This window comes from Trachymyrmex cornetzi, unplaced genomic scaffold (assembly GCF_001594075.2).
Source record: "Trachymyrmex cornetzi isolate Tcor2-1 unplaced genomic scaffold, Tcor1.1 scaffold99, whole genome shotgun sequence".
Classification (NCBI taxonomy): domain Eukaryota; kingdom Metazoa; phylum Arthropoda; class Insecta; order Hymenoptera; family Formicidae; genus Trachymyrmex; species Trachymyrmex cornetzi.
In genome coordinates this window covers 1,754,269-1,766,476 of record NW_017300343.1, presented here as the reverse complement: position 1 = coordinate 1,766,476, position 12,208 = coordinate 1,754,269, and the positions used below count along the sequence as shown (strand labels likewise).

General features: G+C 42.3%; 2 protein-coding genes across 2 annotated transcripts; one reads left to right on the top strand and one right to left on the bottom strand.

Moving 5' to 3' along the window:
• Positions 1–10,122, bottom strand: east (enhanced adult sensory threshold). Its single transcript, XM_018521627.1, has 7 exons — positions 10,036–10,122; positions 4,839–9,050; positions 4,167–4,242; positions 3,314–3,576; positions 3,001–3,156; positions 2,590–2,903; positions 1–2,477 (listed from the first exon to the last, which is right to left on the bottom strand). The coding sequence occupies exons 2-7, from the start codon at positions 9,024–9,026 to the stop codon at positions 794–796; spliced, it is 6,681 nt and encodes a 2,226-aa protein (XP_018377129.1). The 5' UTR covers positions 9,027–9,050; positions 10,036–10,122; the 3' UTR covers positions 1–793.
• A 619-nt stretch (positions 10,123–10,741) lies between these two features.
• Positions 10,742–12,208, top strand: mRpL49 (mitochondrial ribosomal protein L49). Its single transcript, XM_018521630.1, has 3 exons — positions 10,742–11,231; positions 11,624–11,810; positions 11,919–12,208. Exons 1-3 carry the CDS (start codon positions 11,136–11,138, stop codon positions 12,191–12,193), a joined length of 558 nt encoding a protein of 185 aa, XP_018377132.1. The 5' UTR covers positions 10,742–11,135; the 3' UTR covers positions 12,194–12,208.

Sequence of the window (12,208 nt, the reverse complement as noted above, 5' to 3'; positions counted from 1 at the left end):
GCTTGGGGAATCACCTTATCATGGTCCCCTACTCCTTCTATAATACAAAACGTTCTAGATTTTGAGATTTTATTCTGTTCGTATTGTCACTGTAAACTTCGGCCTTCGATCTTTCTATCGATTTTTCTTCACGAAAGATAACTCTATTTGCGAATTGTACCAATACTTATTAGAGACTCGCAGTGTATGTACCTACGTTTACCGCATCGAGAATCCGAATCTCATATGCATAATTACGTAATTAATGTAACGGTTGTAAAGTAACGGTTTCTCACCTACCTCCTGTCACTTTAGGCACTTTCTGTGAAAACAGCATTGTTTAATACGTTTTTCATTAATGCATTTTATAGCGAAACTTTGGTTGTTATATATGTATAATATATCGTTAGAATCCAAGTATCTCAATTTCCTCGAATTATCCTACTAATCTATCTACAAGTTTGTGATCACGATCGATGCAACAAGTATGTATAAATCGCTATAATTTGTCCCGTCTTAACCGTAACATAAAATCAATGTTTGTGTTTTTGAGCGTTCAGGCTCAGTAAGTGCATCACAATGCGCTCACATAAGGCAAAAATTGCTCTCAGAGCATTGACCATAATTTTCATTATCATTTTGCTTCACTTTGGCGGCAATTTCGATTTGATCGATGTCAACGCGTAAAAAAAGCGTACAAATACAATCTTGTATAATCGACCTTTCGTCCTTACCGCTGTGTTTCCTTCTTTTCAAAAAGAAGAAACAAAGAAAAAAAAAGAGACTGCGCAATGTCTACTTACGTCTCTCATTCTTATTTTTCAGCGGATCTCGTGACAGTTTGCGGTATTACCGTCAAAGATTTCGGGATTTTCGGCAAAATCGGAATCGGAGTGCTTGTTGACGTCGGCTTGGTTGTCACTTGGATCGACTTGGGCAGATTGAGGTTGTGAAGAATATTCTGGCTGGTTGTTGGGCTGTTTTCATTCGTGCAAATAGCGGTACGCGTCATGTCGCAAATTAGAGGTTCAAAATCACCGCGGCTTTGACGATTCAACATCTCTTGCTGCATTCGCAAGTGTCTCTGAAATTGCTGATTGTGGCCGGAAATGGCAATTTGTGTCTTTTGGTATTGCGATCTGAAGCTTCCACTAGTCGACGATCCGTTGTTCGTGCCGGTAACAGGTTTGTCGTTAAATTTCTGCCGTTTGAATGCTTGCATTCGCTTCATGTCCGACTCGCACAATTGGAACACCTTGCCGCCGCTGCCGTAAACAGAGGACAAACTTGGACTGTCTTTCCGTTTGACGTTGCCGCCACCGTTTGTTGTCGCAGCAGTTCCGCTGCTATTATTATTGCCACTACCACCGCTGCCACCGGCACCACCATCGCCGCTGCCACCACCGCTGCCGCTAGTAGATGGTATAGTCAATCGTTGCAAATTTGGAGGAGACTTTTTTATGATCGACACCCCCGAGCTGAGTTTGAGCATTCGCGATGAGTTTATTTTGGCCGAATGCGATGACGTTGCGCCGCTAGTCAATGGTCTGGACATCAAACTTGTACCGGGCACGGATAGTCTGTCTTTCTCCAAAACGTAACCACCGCTCAAACGGCGCGAATTACTGTACTCTGTCGCGATCGGTTCCATTATAGGTTCATCCATTTTCTCCGGACCTTCATACGATATTAGTCTGTTTTGCACCGATGTAGAGTAGTTGATCGCATTTCGCGAGGCGTTTGGCGCCAGTATTAGATCGCCAGCTCTGTAATACTTCTCCAAAAGGATCAAATGTCGCAAGAAGGAGCTTTGGTTGCCGTACGGTCGCTGCAACTGCTGCCACAGATGCTTGGTCTCGCGATCATACTGGATCATTGTTGCACATTTCTCCCATCCTTGTGGCGTGACTTCGCGCACATTCTGGAACTCGATGTTTACGTGAAGATTCATTTCCTCCTCGCCTGGAAAGAGCGTTCGTACGCTTATGGAGGGATTTGCACCGAGTCTTTGCACCACAGGCGCTATATCGTTATTGTTGTTACTAAGTCTCGGCCTCTTTGGCAATCGCGTCAAGGTAACCTCATCCATTCCGAGCGTCATTCCATTCGCCATCATCCCGTCGCAAAGCGAGGAGATCGATGTGCTTGACGTATACCCATGTAGATCAAGAATCTTGCGCTTCTTCAGGTTCTCCACCGTGTTCTCGAGATACTGAACGTCCATACTACCATTCTCGTCGTTGTTCGACTTGGGAGCGCGATTCTCGTTACCCATCTCGGAGCTGCATTCCACCGTACTCTCATTCTTGTTTGGTTCCGGGGTCGACTTGTCCGACGTACCGCTTGTCGTACGTTCCGGAGACTTAGAGCTTCCACTTTTGCCCTGCAAATTTTTAATGCTTTTCTTACTCTTCTTATCCTTGGTCTGATTCGCTTGATTCATCTGTTGCGAATCGTCGTCCTCGTCTTCGATGTCGATTCCGAGATTATGCAGGATCCTATACATTGGAAAGTACTCCTCGTCAGATACTTGTTTTTTTTCTATCAAGTTTCTTTAATCTTTATGCTTGCTATATATAATTAGAAATCACGCTGAGCCTATATACTCACCGTTTTCGATAACTTTTGCAGAAGGCCCTGTGATTCATATTCATATTTTCGACCTCCCTGTACTTGAGTTGCAACTGCGCGAAGTAACGACATAACTTGCACACGAACGTACCGGCCGCTAGTAAGACTGGGATTCCTTGTTGACTGAGCTTGTGATTTAATTCGTTGATCTCTGGGATACTCAATTGGTGAGTGTGTTGTCGAGTGAGTCGGCGTTTGCAGAGCGCACAAGTCAAAAAGTGTCCGATTTTCTCGTAATGATTAACGCAGAACGACATTGTGGTGTTTTGACTCGAATCCCAGTCTATGTCGACCTGCGTTAACAATATTTCTCGTATGTATGCATAAATCGACACGCCATTCACCACAAACATCATTAGATATGTAAGCAATCGAGTTACAAATATTAACCTGATTCTGAAGGCCAGTTCTTATCTTGAGCAACCAACGGCGTTTAACGTGATGCCGCGCGGGATCTCGACAATCACGAGCTGAGCACTTTGACATCATTAATTGCCTATGTTGCTTCTGCGGCTTCTGCTGCATGTTTGCCGGGCTAGTGTTCGCCTGAAGAAGCAAGATTTTAGGCAAGTTTTCAGTCAGAAGTATCAAAATTAATTATACACCTAGTGTGTATGTTAATTTATAATACAAAATGTAAGTAAATAAAAGTAAATAAAGATTTGTAAATTGCAAATATAATCATCGTAGAGAAATAACGAACCTTTCTATCAACATGACGATAGCATGCGTCGCACAGACACGAATCTTTTGTAAGGTGTCTCTCTATGTTCAAGATCTTTTTGCGTCTTTCATCAGATTTTATTTGAGCTAGATGCATTGGCGTGTCCAAAGAACCAAACTTGCCAAAGCAATAGCAACATACGTCGGCACACACGCGCCCAGGATGTATAGAGAAAGAAGATGATTTCTCTGGAATAACAAGCGACTGACGATCCTTAGGCGTAGCTTCTTCATTATCGTCATCTATGATAATAAAATTGACAAGTTAGGTAATATTTTGTCAAATATTGCGTTTCAACGTGAAACTTTTCTTCTGATTTAGGTAATGTAAACACGGCGACATTAGTGAGAATGCAAAAGGTGGCAGGTGACTTTTAATTTAAAAAGCAAACAGCATAAAAATATAGCATGCATTGTTATAAAAAATATTAGGCTAAAGTGTAGTTTTTGGAACTAGTGGTCTGTAAAACAAGTGTTGCACAATATTCCATATCAGATTGTAAAAAGATAAGCAAAACATGATCGCTTTTCAATTAAACCATATACCACATTAAAGATTTTGCATAGTGCATATTGCATTATTAATTGTCTTAAGCATAGTAAATAACTTTACAGACAATGAAAGGAAAAAAATGAACATGGGACGGTAATAATTTTAATTAATCAAGTATTCTCTAAACTATCCGAAATGGAAATGTGAACAATCACTTACTATACTGCACTAGTCTAAATTATCAGCTAGAATCAAAGGAAATGTGAGATTTTTGGAAAAAGGTAACCAAGGAAATAATAAGTGAGATTATCAATTTAGTTATTCCCGCAACCAGGATTACCGCAAGAATGTCTGTGGTTAGTAGTGAACTTTCGGTTCGCACCAGAGCTGCTATCTCCCAAACCACTGGTTCCAAACTGAAAAAAAAGAAACAAAATATAATTGGATTGGTAAAAAATATATAAGCGTATCAAATTAACTAACTCATTAGCTTACTATTCAATTTCTAAATATAATTCTCATTGTCAGCTCTTTTAAATGCTTGTTTTTCATACACGTAGGATTGAAACAGAAATCTCAAAATTCAGAAACCGTGTCATGAAGCGCACGCGTTCTGATACGTGCATAAAAAGGATAAATCTCGTAAAAAATGACATGTAACGCATACTAAAAATTTATCACTATATCGACAATTAAATACGATCGATATCACAATTTTAGAATCAAATGAAAAAATAAAAAAGAAAAAAAAGAAGGGATTAAAGGAAGACAAATGTAGTAAAAAACAATGGCTGCGTTCAGCAGAAAAAGCAGCTTTGCAACTGTTGTAAAATTCTTTAATATGATCGGTCTTGTCCTTAATCTCTCACTGGATTTAAATGTATAAACTAATCATATTCAAAAATTGTATACCAGTTGCAAAGTTGCTTTTTCTGCTGAACGCAGCTATTGTATGATAAGCGAATGAGTTACATTTTTTTCTATACGAGCGAGCACAAATTTCAAGTCTTACCTCCTTTTGAATGGTGTAGAATTCGGGTGAATCACCCTCTCCGTCCCCACGTCCCTGTTGCTTGAGAACCATTTTCAATGGAGATCGCGATCCTCTCTTGTCCTTGTCTTTCTCCTTTTGCGATACTCTGATGATCGTCTTTAAAGTACCTGTAGATAACTGTTCCTTCTTCTTTTGCTGATTTTGTCTCTTCGCAGCCTCTTCTAAAGACTCGAGTCCCAATAATCGCAAAATGGATTCTTTTCTCTCCTTATCTTCAGGCGTTTCCAAAATCTTCGGTGTACCGCTATTGAACGATTCGCCGGACGTGGAAGTTTCATCGGAATCCTTGTGCGCGAGTTCCGGTGTCTTGAGAGTCTTGCGTTCGTTCTCCAATATATCTATATTGTCAGATGTTTGTTGCGACACATGATTCTCGGATAGATTTCGTGAGAGTTGTCGTTCCTCGTTCTTGCCGACCTTTGCGCCGACGATCGTTTCGATATCATTTTCCGATTTGCTGCGCAAATTAGGCTCTTTATCGACTTTGTCCACCAATCCACTTTGTCCACCTTGCTCGAAAAATCCACGAAAACTATCTGTGCGCTCGTCGCTGGCGCTACCGTATTTACTCAAGAATGATCTGTTGTTCTCATTAATTTTGGCAACCTCATTGTCCAGCAGGGTTTCCTCTTTATTCTGTTGATCGGACCTTCGCAGATCTCGCTTGACACGTTTGGTCTTGGAACTACTGTTGGATAATTCCTCTTTGCGTTTTTTCATCTCTCTACCGCGACGGTTGCGAGATTGAGGCTCGAGTTCACCGACATCTAATTCGTTGTTCAATGAATCATTTACATCTTCTGTTTTCTGAGAATTTTCGGCATCATCCACCGAGCCCTGTACCATCTCATTAGCGTCATTCGATACATCGGAAATCTGCGTTTTTTGAATCGCTTCGAATTCTTCCTTGATTTTTACGTTGTCGGCGTGTTCTCGGTTGCGAAATGCGGTTTGCTTAGTTTCAACCTTTTTCTGTTTATCACGAGTTCGTAATACTCTCTTGTTTTCTTCGTTAAGAAGTTTTCGCTCATCAGGATTTTTACCGTCCAAGGATTTATTGCTTTGATCCGCTATTAGAGTAGCTTCATTATGTTCTGGTTTTTGTTCCAATGTACTCTCGTCCGTGTTTGATATAACGCTAGATTTGTTTAATTCTTTACAACTACTATCATGGTCGAGGTCCTCCTTGGTTTCAGTGTTCAGTCGATCAGAGGTGCACTGTACAGACGAAGAATTTACAGAGCTACTATTTGAATCACAGTTTACAGTAGTTGGTACGTGTAATAAATTATTGTTAACTTTTGGACGTTTTACGCTTTGCACCGTCTTACAAGACGCATCGTTGTCTCGTAATAGTTCAGTTGTGTCAGACTTCTCGTCTAAATTTTTGCTTGGTGTTTCGTTTGTGTCATCGACAGCTGATCCTAATGGCGAAGAGCTTTCAGGTGCTTCTTGGTCATTTTGAACCTCCGGTTCCTTATCCAATATCTTTGTATCAGACATCATCTCTTTATTTCGTATCGTGTCATTTGTAATATTTGGTAATGGTTTGGCAGAGTGATCTTCCGCTACTAATCTTTCTACCTCACGAGATATACTTTCCAATGTTTCTGCTTCTTCTGAATTATCTATAACGTTCAGAGAGATTTCAATTTCTAATTCCTCTGTTTCGTTTGCTTGTATATGTTCTTCTGTAAGTCTCTTCTCTGTTTGCTCAGGGGACATCGATGCAGACACTGGTAAACCTACAATATCATCATCCAAAATTTGATCCTCTGAAATCGTTTCTTCGTTCGTAGATTTTTGTATATCCGCTACATCCTCTATGTTATCCGATCTTGGAACTGTTTTATTTGGTGTCCTATTCGATTTTCTCGTTTCATTGTTACTGACACTATCAGTAAAATTTTTATCATTGATTCTCGAAGACTTCCTCGTAATCTTCTTATTTTCGTCTAATATCTTCGATTCGGTGCTACTGACATTGGCGCCACTGGTTGTACTGCAACTAACATTTTCTTTTTCTGGCTCATCTACATTCTTGTACGATTGTTCCGTAGCATTACTATTATTTATATTACATGTAGACTCGCAGTTACTATGTACGTCATTAATTTCGTCATTATCGGAGGACTTGTTTTCTTGAACATTCTGCGAATGTGTCTCTGCTTCCCCAATATCAAACTTGACTAGTTTCTCTTCAATCTCTTTGGCAGTGTCGGCCACTTTTGGTACTGAATTTTCTGAATTTTCTGACGTGATTTCATTTTTCGTAACCGTGGACTTATCTTCGTCACTATTGTCCTCCAGTCCCATTTTCTGAGACTCCGTACTGAGTGGTGCGACAATTTCTTCAATCTTAGGCACGTCAAAGTTTTTACTTAATCCAAGACCTTTTTCCGGACCAAAGATCTTATTTTCAATGGATTTTGCAATATTTAATTTAATGTCTTCAATCATTTGATCTATTTGCGATTTTGAGTTGCCGTCAGATTTATCTGTGCTGTAAAAGGAATTGACTGTTTTCTTCATGTCTATATTTAAACTACTTCTGCGACCTTTAGATTTGTCTGTGAATTTGGCTAAAATGTTATCCCTCTTCATTTGCTCGAAATTATTGAGCTTCTTTGAATCTTCTTGCGTTTCCGTACATCTGGGCACTATTCGCACGTCTTCGATTTTAATATCATCGTCTCTCGTCGCTTCGCATTCCGTAGTTTTAGCTTTAGTTTTAGAACGTAGTGTAGGTCCGGTCTCGCCTGTCCTGTCTGCGCGATCGCTGTTATTATTGTTTTCTATTTCCGATCCGGTCTCAATATCCTCTTCAAAATTAAACGCTTCATCCTTGGAACAAATCTCCTCTTTGCTCGATGCTGCAATATTTTGTGATTCATTACAACCAGGATCCGAAAAACAAGAGTCGATATTTGTATTACAATCCGAGATATGTTCGATCGAATTATCTGAAATAACAGTTCCATCCGAATTTATCCTGTGCCGCTTTTTAGGATCGTTATCTGCGGAATTTCCCAAATCTGACAATTGACGCTGCTTTCCATTTCGCAAACTTCTTTGAGACGATTGCTCGATATATCCGACTTTCGATCTTTTTCTCAACTGAATGGCATTCTGAAGTCCTTGATCCGTTTCTATAGACTCTCCGTCCGATGTACCTTTGGTGTCGTCGGTGTCAGGTTCTTTCTTTATCTCGATGTCGCAAGCGATATTTTCATCTACCAACATTTTCTTACTCCTTTTCGCCTTTCCTTCAGCCTTCTCTATAACGCTTTGTTGACTTTCAACTTCGGAGTCGCTTAACATTGAAGCAATGACTTCGTCTATGGTAAGATCGATAGAATTTTTGTTATCTAAAATCGTCTTTGGAAATTTTTCAACACTAGTATTGCTTCTTGCACTAGTACCGCAATCTAATTCCTTGCCAGTGCTCTTCCGGTTTTTCCCGCTCTTGTTATCAGTCTCCGTAACTTTTACAAGGCTGGAACTGTTCTTCTTCAAGTTCGTTAACTTGACTGTTTTGGCACTCTTAGACAAAGAATCTGGACTTTCCGTTGTCTTTCCTTTCTTGCCAAGTTTCGGACTGACTTTAGCACTCGACGCAGCACCAGCTTCTTCCTTATTTTGAACGTCAGATTTGGTTTTTTTGGTCCTGAGATTACTCTTGGCACTTTTACTTGGTGTTTCAGTTCCTTTGCCTTCGTTGTCCCCGTTGTTTGTCTGATTTTCTGAAAATTTCTGAGCGATATCTGCTGCCTTGGCGGTCGAATCTTCCAACTGTCGAACTCTCTTCGCACCCTTGGCACCTCTCTTAATGTCAGGAGCTATCCTGTTGGTCACTTTCTTGGTAACCTTGGACTTGATAAGATTTGCCTTGGTTGCTCTTAGGTTCTGTTTGCGTTTCAGATTTTTAAGAGCATTCCTACGCGGTAAGCTCGCCTCTATTTTCACAGGAAGTTGACTACCTGTCGCTACTGTATCAAAAATCTCTTGTGCCGCAAGCTGCTGTTTTACATTCAGCAATGACTTGCCTTTCTTATTCTTGACCTCATTGGATGGCAAGACGGAATCGTTACTCGCCTTCTGTTTCGATTTGGAAGGCGCTAAGGGTTTCTTTTCCCTGGATGCCATCTCACTTCCACCCACATTGGGCTCCTGTAACGTCATTTACATTGTACTTTCTCAACAACTATCTAAACTCATCATTGACAAATTACTTGGCAAAATTATTACAATATAGTTGCAACCATTTAGAAAATTACTACATGTAGAAAACAATCTCGAATGACTCAATGGAAAAATCGTTGAGAGAGAGAAAGAGAGAGAGAGAGAGAGAGAGAAAGAGAAAAAAGCTTGGAGAGCAAAACACTTGGTAAAAGACAAAACGATAATTACAAAAAGAAACTATGTGAGTATATGATATTTGTAAATATCCATGAAAAGATGGACTAGCGTAAAAGTAAAATGGCGAGTCAAAATCCACGTTTTGCAATGGCAAGGAGCCGTAGCGTGCGCGCGGGCGCGCGATACCATTTCGCGGTGTGAAACGCACGCACGATTTAGCGAGGCATAGTCGAGGGAGAGCGCGAGAGAGGCATCGACGGAAGGGCAACAGTGAACAGGGAGCTAGAAAAGTGGCTGCACGACGCGGCGCACAGCGTCGAGTCCGTCGAGTCGGAGCAGACAGAGAATAGGAGAGAGGATAGCGGGGTTGCTAGATGCGGCCCTGCCGACCAGAAAAATTACGTGACAAACTTTGCGTTAACACACACGGATGCACGGAGCGCCTCGCTCGGTGCGCTCAGCGCTCAGCGCTCCAATAGCTCGACTGACTCCGCTCGAGCCGCTCTCGCACGGCTGAAATATTTCGCGTGATATCTCGGCCCACGTTAACCCGTTCGCGATAATTTCGCGCTCGCGAGAAAGCGCGCGTCACATGCTAACTATCGAGCCGAGAAATCGGCTCGGGACTCTCCGGGAAGGTCGTGAAATCGTCGCGCGAAATGGTGATGAAAAAAATCGCCACGAATAAACAAAAGGTCGGAGCTCGACTCGAACTTTCTGGATGGTATCGCGCCGCGACGGGCCCGAAGCGACGATCGATCGCAGGCCCCCTCGCGACCCCGACGACGGTACTCACCTTGGGGACTGAAAATCCTGCCGTAGGTCCGTGATGATCGCGAGTAAACGCGAACAACAATCCCCGTGGAAAGAACAGTCCCGTTGCAGGGTGTCTATGTCTATGCGCCGTCCCACTGTTTCCCGACTACCGCCACCTGACGGCCATGGCGTATGACATGTCCCAGGAGCATAGTCCGTTCGCGATAACAGGCGTTACTTGCTCCGCTTGGTCGCGATCGCACCCCTGCCTGCCGCGGGAGTCTCGTCACTTTTCACTAAAGGTTAAAGATTTCACCTGGTTTCGCCACCCCCGATCCGATGGTGATGGCAGGCACCGATGCGGTCGCGCCGCGCCGACTCTCGACAACGATGACGCGAGTTGGAAGAGAGCACCGTCGGGCGACGTCGGTCGTCGCGACGCCGGCTACCGGGAGAGTAGCGACAACGACGGCCACTACTTACGTTCACACCTCACTTCACTTCGCTAATCGCTTCACTTCACTTTATCCCGCCGCGTCGCGTCGCGTCGCGTCACCACCTCGCGTCGCCCCGCCTCCGACAGCTCCGACTCCACCACTCCGGTCGGGAAACGAAACGCTACGGTACGTGCGCGCTAACTGAACCCCGCGTTACAGGTTACAGCAGGTTACAGTACTTTACAGAGCGCGAATCTTGTACATACACCGTAAGCACACACCGTAGCTCGTAGCGTGGCGAGCGCTGGCTGGCGCTGGCGAGCGCGCACGACACTCACGTTCACGTTCACCCGGTTCTCACCTACCTCGTCGCCGTCGACTCGTCAACGTCGTCGACGGCAGTAGTGGCCCGCGCGGGCCTGATACCTCAACGAAAAAAAAACTAATGTCACGATAGCGCCGCGAGTTGGCACGCGGTTGCCCGCGATACGAGACTCGCCGCGGTCCAGACCTCCACACAGTCCAGACTCGGCCCAACTCGGCTGCGGTGACGAGCGCTGACGAGTAGTGACGAGTTAAGACGAGAGAGAAAGAGAGGGAGAGGGAGGACGCGTCCGCACCCGTGCCCGTCTCGTCTGTACGGTGTGTGCTCATCTCCAATGGCCGCCGACGGCGCCGACCCTTATTTACTAAAGTTTTCAAAATGGCGGCCCTTCGGATTCTCGCATGCGGTAACCTCGTCGCGGTCCCCAAGTCTGTACAGTTGTTGAATCGCGTCACGACCACGCGAGTCTCTCAGGTACGTATCGGGTTTCTCCAGACGATTTCACGCAATTCTTTACGTCCTTCTTTCGTTATCTCGGGATAATTGGAACAATTTCGTTCAAGAATCTTTTGCGTGGTCGTCAATTTCGTTTGTAGTTTTTGACTCAATTCTCCCAAGATTTCCTGTATGTTACAATTATATGAGTTTAATAGTATTAGTGAATCTTAAATGAAGTGATACATATTGTTATTTACTTTTACAAACGTGTATGAAAATTGTAATTTTTATAAGTCTAGGATGAAAATGCAAACTTTTTGACATTTCTTACCTAATAATGCAAAACTCAATCAAATTGAGATGACAAAGTTGATTATTATGATAAGAATGTGAAATTTTCCACAAATCATTTTCATCGTTATTTTTAGATTCAACAGAGATGGAGTAGTTACCAATCATCTTCAAAATATAAGACACCTGAAGATTACACAGATTACGAGATTAGCAAAAATGAAAACGAATGGAAATATGTAGAGCGTTTACTTCCATACAAAATAATACCTAAACCATCAACTACTGAGAATAAATTCCCATCTGGCTATAAACCAGCATCTGGTACGACAATTATAAAATATATTTCATTTACATGTTTCATTTTTTGCACCAAAAATACATGAACTGAAATTTTATCTCGAAGTAATGTATTTTTTCTTATTTTAACAGCTTCGCCTAAGGATAATCCCTACTTTATAGAACGTACCAAAAATTACATGCAGCCTGTGTACTTGTATAGAAATCCCAGAGGATGTAAAAGAGTTACAGAAATTACAAAAATTCAAGGAAATATATGGGCTTTAGAACAAGACATACAGCAATATGTACAACAAAACATGGGACATAGACTTGCTAGCCAGATAAACGAATTTGCAGGTTTACTTAAATTTAAAGGTGACTATGTTAATTGTATTAAAAAATGGATGGATACGAAAGGTTTTTAAAAATAACTGGTTTCT

What these genes read in the sequence shown, in the direction of transcription:
- east (XM_018521627.1), bottom strand. Translation starts at nt 9,026, where the DNA reads ATGGCATCCAGGGAAAAGAAACCCTTAGCGCCTTCCAAATCGAAACAG. An exon ending in TAACCACAGACATTCTTGCG is followed by an intron (nt 3,577 to 4,166) that starts GTAATCCTGGTT and finishes TTATTATCATAG; the next exon opens with ATGACGATAATGAAGAAGCT. An exon ending in TGCAAAAGTTATCGAAAACG is followed by an intron (nt 2,478 to 2,589) that starts GTGAGTATATAG and finishes TCCAATGTATAG; the next exon opens with GATCCTGCATAATCTCGGAA.
- mRpL49 (XM_018521630.1), top strand. Translation starts at nt 11,136, where the DNA reads ATGGCGGCCCTTCGGATTCTCGCATGCGGTAACCTCGTCGCGGTCCCC. An exon ending in CGACCACGCGAGTCTCTCAG is followed by an intron (nt 11,232 to 11,623) that starts GTACGTATCGGG and finishes CGTTATTTTTAG; the next exon opens with ATTCAACAGAGATGGAGTAG. An exon ending in TGGCTATAAACCAGCATCTG is followed by an intron (nt 11,811 to 11,918) that starts GTACGACAATTA and finishes TTATTTTAACAG; the next exon opens with CTTCGCCTAAGGATAATCCC.